This window comes from Branchiostoma belcheri, unplaced genomic scaffold (assembly GCF_001625305.1).
Source record: "Branchiostoma belcheri isolate BF01 breed outbred unplaced genomic scaffold, Haploidv18h27 scaffold170, whole genome shotgun sequence".
NCBI lineage: Eukaryota > Metazoa > Chordata > Leptocardii > Amphioxiformes > Branchiostomatidae > Branchiostoma > Branchiostoma belcheri.
Genome location: NW_017803158.1, coordinates 160873 through 177252, shown reverse-complemented (window position 1 = coordinate 177252; position 16380 = coordinate 160873). Strand labels below are relative to the sequence as shown.

The window sequence follows — 16380 nt, the reverse complement described above, 5'->3', positions numbered from 1 at the left end:
CNCCCCCCCCCCGGTCCCACCAAGCCCGGTCTAGATAGGGTTAATTGTTTAGTCCCTGATGATAAAATATGACTCATGTAACATCTATTTGTCAAACAATATTTAAAAGAGCATTATGTAACATTACTGCACCAAATCTTTTTAATTGAAAAAAATCTTCGTGTGGTTGTATCTTGTATCCAACTTTTCAACATATCTTTGCAATTATATGACATTTATTTATTGGTTCGGCTAGGTACAAGAACAGCGAGGGCAGCCCAACGAGCTTGAAGCTATTATTAAGGGCTTGCCCTGGGAAAAAAGTGTGGTTAAATACATACATGTGACATGAATTCTTTAAAACGTCTTAGTTACATAGGGTCAACAAATTATGTTTATTATCATATGACATTTCTGATGATGGTTGGTGATAAAAAAGCCCACACGAGGCACCCACAGTTTGTGACACCACCACGGAGTACCAGAAAGTAAACAAAATGGCTGACAGCAATGTTTCATATTTTAAAAACACTCATGAAGCAAAATATTTGCTAAGAAATGGCCAGAAAAATGTCCTTTTTGTACCGTCTTGTTTTGTATTGTTACACAATGTTACACAATGCAGCTTTAAAGTAAAGTAAATAATGTTTCTATTGATCTAGTACCATCACCGGAGCATTGAATATATTAAGTAACTACATCTTAATGAACTTGGCGAAGTTAATTAATACTTGATGCTGTGGCTGAGGATGTGATCTGTTTAACACCTATTTGTCACATCTGCACTTTAATCTGTAACTACTGTTAAAGTGGGTAAATAATCCCATCATTTACCACAACAGAAAACATGAGTTTGAGTTCAAAATACGATTGTTAACATCCGAACATTTGAGAAAAACCCTTTGGTCAGAGAATGACCCGTTGTTAGCATTTAGGAACATTGAATGCACATTGTCAGGCACAGCATTTCAATCTTACTTGTTGGTTTGTTTGTTTGTTTGTTTATTGGTGGAGGAATAATTGTATTTTAAGTCATTAATACCAACCACAACACCATATTAAAATACAGGTTGACAGAAATCACCAATGGAATTACTAACACCCCGCGTATATGCAAATTGATGTTGCTTCAAAGATTGCACTAATAGTGACGATGTTACTGGTGTCAACCAATGTACACTGTATTTCCATCGTACATGTATATTGAATGTTCTGTATTGTCATCTATCTCAGAATAAAGTACACATGTGGTTATAAAAGTGTTACCTGGATTATGAATGAAATGCCGACATGTAGTAGTAGAATGGTTTATTTCACTTAGAAACTCAAACATACACAATACACTCTGACAACAGACTCGCAGGCAACCATGCTGGATGTCTGACTTGCTCTGTGGTCCACACAAAATATTATTAAAATATGCCATCAAAAGGTATTATTGTTAAAATCATTGTTGCACATTATTACACATTGCTAAAATTTATATCAATTATACATATTCCTCTGCTGTAGACACTACGCAGTCAATATGCATATTTAAAAATGTCACAGTATGCAGTAATAACAGTTTGGGTAAAAAGCAAAAAAGGTGATGTACATGTAACAACATTAAAATCACGTAGGCTTATTATATAATGATTAGTGTTTGAACTTCCTGTGCTAATCACAGCTTGAAGCATAATATATAGATTTACACGAAGGCGTGTACATGTACACAAACCTCACTGATATAATGTCAACCAGTTATTAGTTCGATCTAAATTTAAAGAGGTTTTACAGTTTTGCGGGTTTTGTAAACTTTCCTATTCATCCTCAGCTGCAGAGGGGCCTCAGCATTGATATACTTTTCAGCACCAAGGACAAAAATCATCGATACAGGTCAATTTTTACGTAAGCGGTGCTAGCTATTCCTTGTTTGGTTACAAAACAAAGTCAGTAGACATCAGTGGTTGGAATCTGTATTAATTACTGTATTGTATTGAAACTCTACCGCTATTTTGGGGCACCGAAAAAGTTCTTTGCATCCTGAACAAGAAAACAAATGTTTAACATAATAATTGAATTTTTTTTCTGTTGTCATCCGGGAAAAGGATTTAAGATTCAGGAATCAGAACTTTCAGAAACTAAAATCTTTTTCCGGATGACAAAATTTGCAAATGGAGCTGGACTGTAAATTGTGACTGCGGGACGCAACAGAAAAACATTAAGCAAAGAGGCTCTTTTTACACAACCAATATTTTATTCAGCCGACGTTTCGTTATATGTACATTTTCCTGTAATACAATCACGCAAATGTGTAGATATATAAATATTGTACATTTGGGAATGCATCTGTAGCAATGACATCTGTGCTGCAGTGCAATATAAAACAGAATTGCCCTGAGGAAGGTGACAGACGGTCACCGAAACGCCTGGTGAATAAAACACTTGGTTGTGTAAAAAGAGTCTCTTTACTCAGTGTCTTACCAACCTGATGACATTATTCACGGAACAGAAAAACATGTTCTCGAAGTGGTTTCGAAACAACAATGCACAACAAATTTACAAAAAAAAAATGTATGTAATACTGGAGGCAGCGATATAAGGCTAAAACTTACAACATGCATATTCAAAACGATCCCAGAACTTCTTAGAATTCTTAGACGTTTTGAACATTCAAATTTGTCTGGCTAGTGTTTCTAAACATCATAGGTTTGGTGCGACCGTGAAATTGTTTTTTTCCTTTGAGGTAGTTCTGGCAAGACCTTATATGGGATTGCGACTCTCCCTGTAATACTTTCATGGCTTCCGATTAGTCTGAATTTTCGGACGTAGCCATTTTGTCATATTCTGTTGAAATTGAGACTGGACGCGATACGAGTGCTGTCAACGTTGGAACAAGCCGAGAAATTTCGAATTGTTTTCATCAATATTGCTTCAAGTAGAGGAGGTATGTGGCTGTATATTGATTTTCGACCTTACGCTTGTTCTTCCCATTGAAGGTAAGTCAACCTATTGTGAGTGTATCTTTGGGCTGGTACCTAGCACCATTTCTTTGTTTAGTCTCAGATTTGGGCGCAATTTCTTTCTGACAATAAAAAGGAAATACCTCATTTACCATATAATACGTGTGCTCATGTTGTGGTCCCAACTGTTGCCGATGTTTGTTAGTCGTAATGATGTTTACAACCATCGTTGCATTATGCTAGCCTCCTTCGCAGACCTGTAGGGCACGACGTTATTATTTTTTTCGGTGAGCGGCGCGAGTTATGCCGCAGAGGGACGATTTTGCCGTACAGTCGTGCCCTACAGGTCTGCGAAGGAGGCTAGCATTAAACAAAAGACATCCTTCGTTTAAAAGGTTGGTAATATGGTTATAGCCCTATCGCAAAAGGGGCCCCGCCGGGTAGTTTACGGGATAACTTTCTTGGACTATCAGACGTGAGCCCGATAGACCCCAGCGATTGCTTGAATCTTCAGTGGCACGGTCAGTACAAAATGACAAAAATACGCCATAACTTTATCATGTATCATGTATGTAGTTTAACTAATGCTTGATAATTTGATAGTACTTAGGCCAAACAAAATCTAATCTGCATATTTAATGTTAGAATATTATAGATCCGCTGCGTCTGATAATTCAAACACGTGGAAAAGAAAACCAAGAAAGAGACAGATATGAATGAATTTACATTATACATTTAGATCTTATTTTCATAATTAAGAGAAATATATATCTCACATTTGAGGCACTTTGAAGTTACGTTAATATGAGCATAGTTGAATATGAAATATGTAAATGAAGATCTAATTTGCATAATCTACAGTCGTCGGTGTGTTTTTAAAGAGCAACAAGAGGTTCGATAAAACAATATTATATCATGTATGGGACATGTAAGTCTGAAAAGTGATTTCTGCCCTAATTTCCTCAGTCCGTATTATCCGGCTAGCTCCTAGCCTCGACGAATTGGCCACCGCCAATTTTCCACTCCCCGCCTTCGCAATGCGAAGTTCTAAAGCGTTCGCGCGTTCGACGCTATTCGATCTTTGTGCTTTTCGTCAGTTTTCTTGTGTTTCCCGCATACAGAATATAAAAAAAATTAGCCTCGTCCTCTTGTAGGTTATACGATCCGTCAAAACCCTGACGTAGGATGGTGCGCACTGTCACATCCGTGCTTTAAAAAAAGTATTTCTGTGATCCATTGTGCTAAAAAATACATGGCAGAATAGTAAAAAGGCCGCCATTTGCTTTTGAGCAAATGCAACAGATGGCTTTACCACATCCACCGTATCAAAAATGGGCCTGTTACATTGATATGACTATAGTATGAAGTGAGAAATAACTAAGAATACAACAGTTGGAGAGCTATCCTCTACATCATTGTTTAGAATTTTTATTTCCATGATACAAACTGTTGATTTTCAAGATAAAAATCGTTTACGTCCCACATTTCAATGTTGGGGCAGGAGAGTTTGACTTGCAATTTTACACCTTACACCCTGCGATAATATCGCAAACTATAGATAGACATGATGTAAGGAATACAAAGCATCCATTGATGACCCCCAAGGGATTAATCTTAATACGCAAATTTATGGATAATTATGTGGAAGCGTTATACATAAGGTTTCAGTGGTCTACCTGTACCAATTACTATTATATATATATATTAATAATTGAAGCTTTCGAGTTCGGACTATGCATAACTCTTGACCATTATGACTGATTATGTATGACCTTCCGAAGTCTTGTGCATAACATACATGATAGGAATAATCCACAGGGGGTTATCATTGGATTCTACATATTTCTTATATCATTTTACCTATAGTTATGGCTTTACACCTCGTGGTGCGGTGAAACATATTGATTTCTCTTATGTTTCTTCTTCTCCTCCTTCTCCTCCTGCTAATGTATTTAACTCTACTATGTTTCAGCCAAATGACCTGAAATTTGGCGTGGAGGTAGAGTGGACAAATATCCCCAGGAGGTTTTTTTTTAAAACAGGCCTTAAATGTTTTCCGGAAAATATACATTTTGAGATCTGGAGCTCTGGTACTATAACCAAATGACCGCAAATTAAACTGAAGGGTGTTGTCTGTAGAGAGTGGACCTGGTCAGGTTTGTAGAGATCCAACATAGAATGTCGGTTTAGGCCAGGCTTACAGGCGAGCTTCCTGTTCTGTTTAGGTGAGAGGACACCGTGGGGAAAATGTTACGGCACCTGCTGATTTTCCTTCTCGTCATGAAGGAATCCAACATGCCAGGTGCTGATGTCTGCAGCTGTCCATTAACGTCAGTCTGCAGGTGCAACCAGGGCCTCACCAGCATTCCTGAGAACCTCCCCAGACCCACCTATAGCTTGGACTTGTCCTACAACCAGATAACAATAATTCAGACAGGGGCATTTGGAAAACAGCATGACTGGTCATGGCTAATCGAGTTGCGCTTGAACTCCAACAAGATAACAACGATACAGTCGGGTGCATTTGAAAATTTACCAAAGTTTCAAAAGTTGTATCTGAACTCCAACCAGATAACAATGATTCAGCCTGGTGCATTTGCAAATCTACCAGCGCTACAAGAGTTGTGGCTGTACTACAATAATATGACAAAGATTCAGGCAAATTTACCCTCGTTCGTCGGGGAAAACTTGCTATATATGTTGCAACTGTCCTACAACCAGATAACAAAGATTCACGCTGCTGGTACATTTGCAAATTTACCACGGCTCCAAGTGCTAAATATGTCCAACAACAAGATAACATCGATCCGCGGGGGTACATTTGCAAATCTACCCTGGCTCAGTACGTTGGATTTGTCGTTCAACCAGATAACAATAATTCAGTCAGGGGCATTAGCAAATGAACGTCTCCTTTCATTGCATCTTCAAGCAAACAAGTTATCTGCCATTCCCCCTTTTGGCTTGTTGCCATGTCTTATTACCATAAAACTTGACCCAAACCCCTGGCGTTGTGACTGTAGAATGGCTCCATTCAGGCTGAAGAAGGGTAATCTTCCGTCATGGTTTTCTGAAGGAGACAATGTTATATGTGCCCAACCGCCCAAATTCAAGGGACAGAAGCTTTTAGATGTCAATGCTGAAGAAATGGTATGTAAAGAGCTAACCATATCAGCAATGACTGTTGATATCCAAACCTCATCTACAGTGTCAACATCTTTAGTTCAAAAGACAAAAAGCAATTCTATCCCTACGGAAAATCCTGTATGCTCGAAATGTGCCATTCAGTTCAGTGTTAACTCAAAACAAAGTACCAATAACAGTTACAATGACACCGTCAGCTCTTGCTATCACTGGTCCTTTACACTCAATACTGGCATAACAGCACATCCTGTAGACAACGCAAGCAGAACGATAGCAACACCAAGTTCACCCCTTACAATCACTTCAGGCAAACTAGAACCTGCTTCCAGTTTACCCCTACCTATCCTCATTGGATCTCTCTGTGGTTCTGTACCTGGTATTGTTCTAGTTGGCACCATCATTCTCACAATTTGTTACAAGAGAAGGACTAAGCACCCTCCTTTAGTACCGAATCCCCATGTTGCTGGTAGCAACACAAACACAGCAGGTTCTGTACTGACTTCTGGTGATGATCAACAGTATGAAGATATGGACAACTATAGTCAGACAGGGGAGAGTCAGTCTCAGGCCATTAATGAATCCAACACAAACACAGCAGTTTCTGAAATAACCAGTGGTGATGATCACCAATATGAAGATATTGACAACCATCATGATCAGACAGGGCAGGGTCAGTCTCAGGCTTTCACTGAATCCAACATACACACTATGACCAGTGGTGATGATCACCAGTATGAAGATATTGACAACCATCATATTAAGCTGAGAGGGCACTGCCAGACTCGTACTGTCACTGAATCCAACAGAAAACCCAAAGCTACTGTAATAGCGAGTGGTCATGATCAGACAGGGCAGACTCCGCCTCATGCTATTATTCAATCTGTGGAATTCGGAAATCTATCTCTGAACGAAGTGATAGCTGCTTTAATTACAAATACTATGTATGCAGGGGTGGAAACACCACCAAATGACCAAACATCTACAGAAATGTCCAGTGGTCATGGTAAGACAGGGCAGGCCCAGTCTCAGGATAATATTCAATCTATTAGATTTGGAAATCTATCTCTGAACAAAGTGCTAGCTGCTTTAAGGCCAAATTCTATGTATGCAGGGGTAGAAACCCCACCAAATGACCAAACATCTACAGAAATGGCCTGTGGTCATGATCAGACAGGGCAGGCCCAGTCTCAGGATAATATTCAATCTATTAGATTTGGAAATCTGTCTCTGGACGATGTGCTAGCTGCTTTAAGGCCAAATCCTATGTATGCAGGGGTAGAAACCCCACCAAATGACCAAACATCTACAGAAATGGCCTGTGGTCATGATCAGAAAGGACAGGACCAATCTCAGACCAACATTCAATCTGTTAAATTGGAAAATCTATCTCTGGACGAAGTGCTAGCTGCTTTCCGGCCACATTCTATGCATGCAGGGGTGGAAACACCACCAAATCACCCAGCATCTACAGAAATGGCCAGTGGTCATGGTGAGACAGGGCAGGCCCAGGCTCAGATTCAATCTATTAGATTTGGAAATCTGTCTCTGAACGAAGTGATAGCTGCTTTAAGGCCAAATTATATGCATGCAGGGGTAGAAACACCACCAAATCACCCAGCATCTACAAAATGGCCAGTGGTCATGATCAGACAGGACAGGGTCAGTCTCATACTACCACTGAATCGTTGGATGCTAGAAATTTTGCGTACGGTTCAGGGCCGACTGTCTCACAAGTAAATTCTCTGTACGCAAAGGGGGAGTCACAATGATTTAAAAAGGGATGACACTTTTGGACAATTGATGAGTAACAAGGAAAATACTGATTGGTCTTTGAGATCATTTATGAACCTTTCTTTGAGAGATCATTGAAAGAAGTTTTTGATCTTTTGAACATCATCGAACTATCATTGGGAGGTTATTAGAAAACCGTTGATATCATTGAGTGCTCACTGAAAGACCCGGTTGAAAAATTTGTTGGATATTTGGACTGTCAAACAGTTTTGCTCTTTTTGATTGATGAAATGCAAATATGGTCATTTGCACTATTTGGAATATCTTCTTCATCCAAATAATATAGTTGTCAAATGCAATGGCAGTCTTTTCTTATCACAAATAAGGCTCTTCAATAACTTTCTTGTCCCAATTTGTATAACTTATGCCTTATTTTTTACATTCATCTAACATGCAAATGAAAGAAATCATCAGCATTTACCACTATTAGATTAACACACCTGTGTACAATTTTTAGGGGACCACCAATCGTAAAATTCACTTGTTAAGCACACCATAATTATAAACCGGCAAGAACTGTGACACTGAAAAGCATGGTAGAATGGGACAGAGAATTCATTAGCAGAAATTTCCAAGTTCTTTGTATGATGTACAGTTGTACATATTGTCTTTTATTAAACTCGAGTTATCATCATGTAGTGCTCAATTTTACTTTAATTTAGCAATAGAAATGTAAGTGTGGAGTAATTGGGACTGCTATTATTATAATAATAGCTGTTGTGAATTTTCCACTATTTAATTAAGTGCTAATGCTCGAAATATACAACATTTGTTGGCAAAATGTACAAAGTTTTACCTTCTTCTGACTTCAGACAATATAACTGCTACACATGTACACTTAAATACAGGGAGTACTGTGAGATTGAGAAAAAATGGTAGAATGAGACTTCATCAACAGAAATTTCCTACTAGTACAAAAGTCAGCCTTTTTTGTTCAACTTGGAGTATTGAGTATATTCCTTTGGTTTTAAGCCATGTTGATTTCATTATATGGATGACATCCGCACGCGCTTGAATTTGTGTCTGTTTCCCCCCAAAAAATCGACCATACTATACATCGTTACAAATGAGCGAATATATGTCATATGTTGCAAAACAAGTATTGAAAAACGATACTAATGTCATAGAATGCCAAAATCATAAAATCAATTCAGTAAAAGAAGATAATGTGAAGAAATGAAAATGAAGAGCCTATTATTTTTCGCCAAACCACATTCTTTGTGTTTAGTCATTTGTTCAACCTGTATATGACTTGTGTACATAGATTTCATAATGAAGGCAACTTTTTTTTGCTAAACTTTTTTTTACTTACACGCTTACGTCAGTTTTGGGGTTCCCAGATGATGTAATCAAATCAACATGGTTATTACTAGTACTTATTTAAGTAAAACATAGCAAGATATATACATGTATGTGCTAAGCAATTGGTAATTGCTCTGCAGCAGACCTATATAATATTATAATAATAATAATCAATTCATAAGCAATCGGGAAGCCTATAACTGTTGTGAAAATTCCATCTAATGCTTATCTTACGTTATGTTAAATTTCCACATTTGCAAAATGATAGAAAGTTTATGCTTTTTGACTTAAATTAAAATAAATGTTACACTTTGAGACTTAATACAGGGAAAAATTCTTCAATACTTCCCTTACACATGAACTCTTTTACTTTGTAACGCAAAAACTTTCACACATCAGTTCTGTATAGCACTGAGAAGTCACATTAAAAGTTCTGAATTGCACTGCCTTGGATTGACATAAGATACTGTATTTCATGTATTGACCTTTATACAAATTTGTGGTGTTTTATGGACACAAATTTAAATGGAATATTCGCTGTGTTTTTAACTACATTGTACATGTATATAAAATACATGTATATTAGTAACAATATTTTGGAATTATAGTAAAATATCACTCAAAGTGCAAATTTAATTTTGTACTAATGTACATTCATGTATCACCTATTGTAACATATAATGTAACTCATTCTGGTATACATTCCTGGTGACCACACTTAGAATTTTGGATAACAAAACTGAAGAGTCATACAATACATGCATGTACGTCGATGAAGGTTAGACATCCAGGTAACACGATACGCCAAAATGCAGTTACTCAAGCAACTGGATATGATTTTGAAAACGTCAGACATTTCAGCTATCCACTAGCTTTCGTCCGTGACTGAGAGACCAGAGGGGAAATGCAGGTTTATAAGCACAAACAATTGATTGATATGCAAATAACGTGAAGACAAATTTTTGGAAGTCGAAAAAGGAACAAAAGTCAGACAAGTCAAGACAAGATAATGCAAATTTGACAGTACCGGCACTTGGGATTTGGCACTCCCAGCCCCGAGGACAGACAACACTTAAGCTCCTGTCCTGTATAACAGTTAGCCTTATGTCTAATTTGCATTATCTTGTCTTGACTTGTCTGACTTTTGTTCCTTTCTCGACTTCCAAAAATTTGTCTTCACTTTATTTGCATATCAATCAATAGTTTGTGCCTATAAACCTGCATTTCCCTCTGGTCTCTCAGTCACTGACGAAAGCTAGTGGATACTAGCTGAAACGTCTGACGTTTTCAAAATCATATCCAGTTGCTTGAGTAACTGCTTTTTGGAATACATGTATATGCATGTGTATGTCTAATTTAGCAGCTGGTTGTTGACGTTCGTAGCTGACATCATGGCATAGAAGTGTGAGTTGACGTCTGCTAGCAGTGAGCTGGGAGAATCAAACTCAACCACCTGCAAGTACATGCAAGACAGTGTATTATTATAAGTATCAGCAGTAAGCATCTTGACCCAGAAAGAGCAATATATCATACATACACAACATGTAAAGTCTCTGTCTGTCATAGAAAATAAGCAAAACAGTCTGTATGACTAGCAAAGGTGTAACTTAGATCTGTTACATACGTTGTAAGATTGTTTTATGATCGCTGACTGAATGTATTTTTGGTACAGTCGTGTATGTGTCTTGTGAATTCCAGCTGTTTTGTCACAGAAAAGGAAAGGCTGTCCTTTACAGATTGTTGTCAGGGTTGGTTTTGTCCCAGACTGCTTTTAAATTCAAAACTGTACATGTACAACAACCTATGATGATTGAGACCACACCATGATAATAAACAATGGCTTATTACTCACTATTATGATTGTATGATGTAACTTACTCTGGTATTACACCACGGTTATGTTTCATACAATGATTATATAGTACATAATATATTATTCTTGGCTACCTCTACCCAGTCAGTCTACCACACAGCATCAGAATCCAGTCAATCAACTGAAACCCAATCTTTACCCCCCCACCTAACCACCCACCTACCCACCCACCTACCCACTCACTTTCAATCCTCGCTGCTCAGGACAAGATACCCACAAACACCCATTAAACCAATGCCGCTCGAAATAGATCCATGCCATACAGATATATTGAGACAATCCTACACTACTGACCTCTCCATCCTCCATGACCAGTATCCTGTCACAGGTCAGTACAGTGTTAAGTCTGTGTGCGATGGTCAGCATGGTGCAGTCACTGAAGGCCTCCCGAATAGTTGTCTGGATCAGGTTGTCTGTCTCTGGGTCAATGGCTGCTGTCGCCTCATCTAACATCAGGATCTACAGGGGTAGAGTTCGTGTTTCTAAATTTAAGGATGATATCTGTTTTCAAATGTGTCAAAAACAGATACACAATCGACAAAGTTCTATTGCAACCTTGACCAAACTTACAGAAACTTTGGTTACTGGTACTGTCTGTTTTGCCAACTTGCAATGCTTTGACGATCGCGACACGTTATGTGTGCAACTCATAGAATTGACCATCTGATCACTGGGTCAATTTCGTGCAATTAAAATGAAACAATTGTGCCTGCAACCCAAATGCTCACCAATAAACAACAGGTTCCAATGAATCAAAATAAAACATGGAAAATGATTAATGCAATATTTTAAACTATTATCAATCATTCATAGATATTTCTAACAATGTGTTACAGGTAAAAACAAGTTGCATGTTCTTATAATCAAATTGTGGATAAATAGCATTAAGCACTTTAAAACGCCCAGCATGAAAAAGGGAGGGGTCCATCCTTGTGTGATTGGATCAAACCTTACAGTCCAGTCTTACACAGCTTGTACTTAGTGTACAAAACAGGAGTGTTACACCTAAAGGGGGTTTACAAACAAACAAAATTGTACACCGTCTGTCTGACCTTGCTATGTCTGAGCAGTGCCCTGGCCATACACAGCAGCTGTCTCTCTCCCACTGAGAAGTTGTCTCCGTTTTCCACAACAGGTGCCTCCAGCTGCAGCTGTAGGCCCGAGATCTACAGGGAATAAAGGAGTGAAAGTGATCTATCTTGCACTCTATCTCTTAGCTCACTGATGTGATAGACAAGACAGATGCCATGTACAATGAATGGAATATACCAGTCTGGTTCATATACATAATGTAGAACCGGGGAAATTTCCCTAGCTTTTTTCGACAAGTACAGTGAACAGTTGACCATGATCGGGCGGGTGACAGCAGCCAGGATTCAAACTCATGACCTCTTGGTCCAGGAGCAGGAGCAGGAACCACTGGGTTCACTTTATACATTTTACATGCTAGATACAGTGTCCTGATCATAAGCAAGATACAAAGAATTAAAAGTTTTTTCAAAAGTTACATGGTCATACCCAAGCTTTGCAATAAATTTAGCTCTCATTTATTTCATAATAAATCATGTAATATACAAGCTAGCTTTAATTGTTTCTTATGTTTTGTGAAATGAATTTAATATACCTGTTCATTGGACATCTAAGAGCAAAGTTGAGTAACTGCAAATGCAAGTCAGCCTTTAAAGGCCTTTTGTGAACTTTGAACAATCATAAAACTGTTACAAGTCACATTCTAGTAACAAATTATTATGTCTATTGGATACTAGGTTAGCCTCTACCAGGCTTGGGGAGGCGGCTGGAAAGAGTAGAAATCAGCCGGCAAATAGAGAGATACAACTGTAAGCATGCCAAGGGAGTTTGTTGAGAGAACAGTTCGCCGCACCGTTCTCTCAACAGACAAACTCCCTTGGCATGCTTACAGTTGTATCTCTATTTGCCGGCTGATTTCTACTCTTTCCAGCCGCCTCCCCAAGCCTGGTAGAGGCTATACTAGGTGACATTTTATCAATTAGTACATACTGCTTGCTTCATGTGTGTTCTCTCCAGAGCACTCCAGATTTGGTCATCACTGTACTGCTCAAACGGGTCCAAATTGTACCTACATGTAAAAAAGCAAAATTTTCTTCAAACAGTGGATTACGAAGCAGCTGTTAACTTTACAGTCACGTGGTATTAAGGTTGAAAAGCTAACTTTCTCATAATGCTCTGAGCCAAATTCAATCAATCAACCGCAGGCTTCAGTAGAGATGCATGGCGGCTGCAGACATGTCCCTCCAGGATGTTCTGTTTTTTTGCCAGATCTCTCCAGTCAGTTCTGCTGACCCCTAGAGTGTCAAGTGTGTTGAAGACTAGAGTGTCCAGTGTGTTGAAGACAAATTCAGGCCTTGCTATAATTGCTTTATATCCTCATCATAATATGACATAACTGTTAATGCAGAAACTGTCATGATGGTGTTTTTTTTTATTTTCGTACTTTTCCTGGTGACCTGTCTTAAAATCATAGTTCTACATTACTACTGTGAATAGTTTTACAGTACTACTGAGAAATATTTTGATCGTAAACTTTAAAAGACATGACGAATCACGAACAAGGCAAATGCATTTAATTTTAATTTTACAGTATCGTGTCAATCACAAATTCCATCAAATAGGATAAGCCGCTTAATGATTAAAATAAAGTTGGCCACACCCACCTGACAGTTCCCACGAATAAGACAGGGTCCTGTGGGATGATTGACAGCTTGCTGCGCAGGTCCTCCAGGCCAATAGTGGAAATGTTGATGTCATCAATACTGATGGAGCCTGATGCTGCTTCAACCAATCGGAACAGGGACACTCCTAGAGATGACTTGCCTGGGAAGGCAGACAGAAGAATTTATGATTCATCATAGAAGATTCACCGAGAAATGTAACAAGTTTCCATTGAAGGTTCATCTGTGTTGGTAGAAATCATTATGAAGCAAGTTTAAACTGCATTTTCCAACACAACAAATTGGACTCGTCTGTACAACTCCAGTCTTTGTCAAGGAATGAGCAATCCACCGCTTCCGTGACGTCACGCACATAACACATGTGACTCCGTGAGCAGTGGATCATTCCATGACAAAGACTGGAGTTGTACAGTCAAAAATTTGGGTGGGTCCAATTTGTTGTGTTGGAAATTGCAGTTTAAACTTGCTTCATAAGTTTCCATTGAATCTATTGAAAAGTGATTTTACAAGAAATCCATTACGGACTGCTTTGGATTACATCGAGTTGCATAAAAACATTCTAACTTTCATTGGACTACTTTCAAATTCAGTGTAAGGGTGCAACAAAAATATCACACAGGTAAAAATCATTTTAGCCCTTTTTGCAAATTCATATGCAGTTTAACTATACAGGGCTGAAAATACTACCTGTATACCGATGTGCAGATTAGTTGAGTTGTTATTTGTGTATTGACTAAAATCACTATTTTGATTATGTGTAAATGAAATGACAACCATACTCTCTTTTTGGTGTTGCTATCAATTCTTTCTGAATTGTGAGTGGTGCAGGAAAAAATTGTCTAGTGAAGGTAATTTCCAATGTTACCTGCACCACAGCATGCAGGTAAGCAGAAAAAAGTATTTTGAGCCCTGCTAGCACTGAAGTAAAGTATGGTGCAGTCTATATACCTGAACCAGTTCTTCCCACGATGCCAACCTTTTCTGAAGGTTTTGTGGAGAAGCTGACATCTTTCAGCACCAAGGGCAGACCCTCCCGGTAACGCATGTTGTACTTCTGGTACCGTACACGACCCTCTGAAGGCCAGGACTTGGACGGCGCAGTTTCCTTGATAGTCAATGGGGCCTCTGGTTTAAGTCCCTGTCAAGGCAAAATAAAATCACAGTCTATATGAATAAAGTTTTACATGACTAGTAGACTGACTCAAAAAACAAAAATCATGGACCCAGATGCCAAATTAGAGGCAGATGGCACTAGACAAGGGACATCAAAACAACACATAATGAAACATTCTGTTTGGTAAAAACCCTATTTGTACACACCTACAAACTTAAGCCAATGAGATTCATGACATAGACGTCCATCAAAATAGGGGTGTTTTCTGAAATATTACATGACCAGTCCTATAAAAATTGCTTCAGTGTAAACGAAAAAAACAACAACATTTGCTGAAAATTGTTACTAAAATACATTTCATATAATTTTATGGTCATACAGATGTCTAAATCCCTCCTACTATAAGATTGCAACATTGTGTATACTAACCAAACACCAGTTACCATGGTGACAGACGTCTAGAAATCAGGTAATTGGCCAGGTCAGAGGTTAGTGTTTGGAGAAGAAGAAGAGGAAACTGAGCAAAAACGAATGTTTTCCTTTGATAAATATAATTTAAAAAATTTAAAAAATAATCTTTACAAACGTATAGGTAATACATTTTTTTCCTTTTTCGTATAGACAACGGAAATCTTGGCAGTCAATTTGCAAAATACAAGTTCACACAAGTTCAGAGAAGAAAAAAAAATGTCACAAACCTTGATGTAGCTGTTAATTCTCTGGACTGACGTGAAGCGAGCCTCTGTTTCTGAGCTGAGTCGAACTGTAAACTGGAACATCCCCGTCATCTGTAAGGATCAACAGTACATGTAAGTTGTTAACAGTAAGGTTAACAGTAAGAAATGATATGCTCCTTTCATTATTTTTAAATCATCATAAGATCCTGAACTAAACTGTTGTATCACCTTTGGCTAAACTTGATTGTCTGGCCAGGTGTCATACTTTCAGGGCCAGTCTGATGCAAGAGTATAATGTATAATCATTGGTTATTACAATAAATTCACAAAAACCAAAAATACTTCAGATGTCTCATGGTGCGAAATTTGCTCTGGGTGTGTTTAGAGTTAGGGCTATGGCTATGACTATGGTTAGAGTAAGGGCTATTAATTGTTAGAATTAGGGTTAGTTTTCAGGTTATGTTTAGGATTGGGCTTAATTAAGGTAAGTTTACAAATCACGACCAATCCCCTCCCAACCCCTTTCTCAGAAACAAATATATTGGAAACCCTCAAGCACTGTTTAGGCAAAAATTTGGCGGGAACAAATGGCTTGGTACTAGTGATGTCTTGTTTCTTGCTTACTAAGACAGAGCCTGAATCTTACTAGTAATGTATAACAGAACACAGAGCCAACCCTGCTAGTTTCTTACTTGTATAACAGAAGACAGAGCCAAGCCTGCTAGGTTCTTACTTGTATAACAGAAGACAGAGCCAACCCTGCTAGTTTCTTACTTGTATAACAGAAGACAGAGCCAACCCTGCTAGTTTCTTACTTGTATAACAGAAGACATGTAGAGCCAACCCT

At 38.3% G+C, this 16380-nt stretch overlaps 2 protein-coding genes across 2 annotated transcripts in view; one reads left to right on the top strand and one right to left on the bottom strand.

Annotated features, from left to right (window-relative positions):
* Nucleotides 1–5171: 5171 nt before the first annotated feature.
* On the top strand, nt 5172–8330 carry LOC109466870. Its single transcript, XM_019764729.1, has 5 exons — nt 5172–5329; nt 6431–6583; nt 6680–6765; nt 6952–7554; nt 8314–8330. The coding sequence occupies exons 1-5, from the start codon at nt 5172–5174 to the stop codon at nt 8328–8330; spliced, it is 1017 nt and encodes a 338-aa protein (XP_019620288.1).
* Nucleotides 8331–10421: 2091 nt separating this feature from the next.
* The window catches only part of LOC109466889 (multidrug resistance-associated protein 5-like), a 29946-nt gene continuing 23987 nt past the window's right edge, over nt 10422–16380 (bottom strand). Inside the window, exons 24-30 of the mRNA XM_019764754.1 lie at nt 15555–15644; nt 14691–14880; nt 13725–13884; nt 13051–13129; nt 12084–12197; nt 11326–11490; nt 10422–10611 (exon numbers count right to left, since the gene is read on the bottom strand). Of these exons, the coding sequence (XP_019620313.1) occupies nt 10510–10611; nt 11326–11490; nt 12084–12197; nt 13051–13129; nt 13725–13884; nt 14691–14880; nt 15555–15644 (900 nt within the window). The 3' untranslated portion in view covers nt 10422–10509. The remainder of the gene's footprint in view (nt 10612–11325; nt 11491–12083; nt 12198–13050; nt 13130–13724; nt 13885–14690; nt 14881–15554; nt 15645–16380) is intronic.

What these genes read in the sequence shown, in the direction of transcription:
- LOC109466870 (XM_019764729.1), top strand. Translation starts at nt 5,172, where the DNA reads ATGTTACGGCACCTGCTGATTTTCCTTCTCGTCATGAAGGAATCCAAC. An exon ending in CCCACCTATAGCTTGGACTT is followed by an intron (nt 5,330 to 6,430) that starts GTCCTACAACCA and finishes ATCTCTCTGTGG; the next exon opens with TTCTGTACCTGGTATTGTTC. An exon ending in ACTTCTGGTGATGATCAACA is followed by an intron (nt 6,584 to 6,679) that starts GTATGAAGATAT and finishes TGAAATAACCAG; the next exon opens with TGGTGATGATCACCAATATG.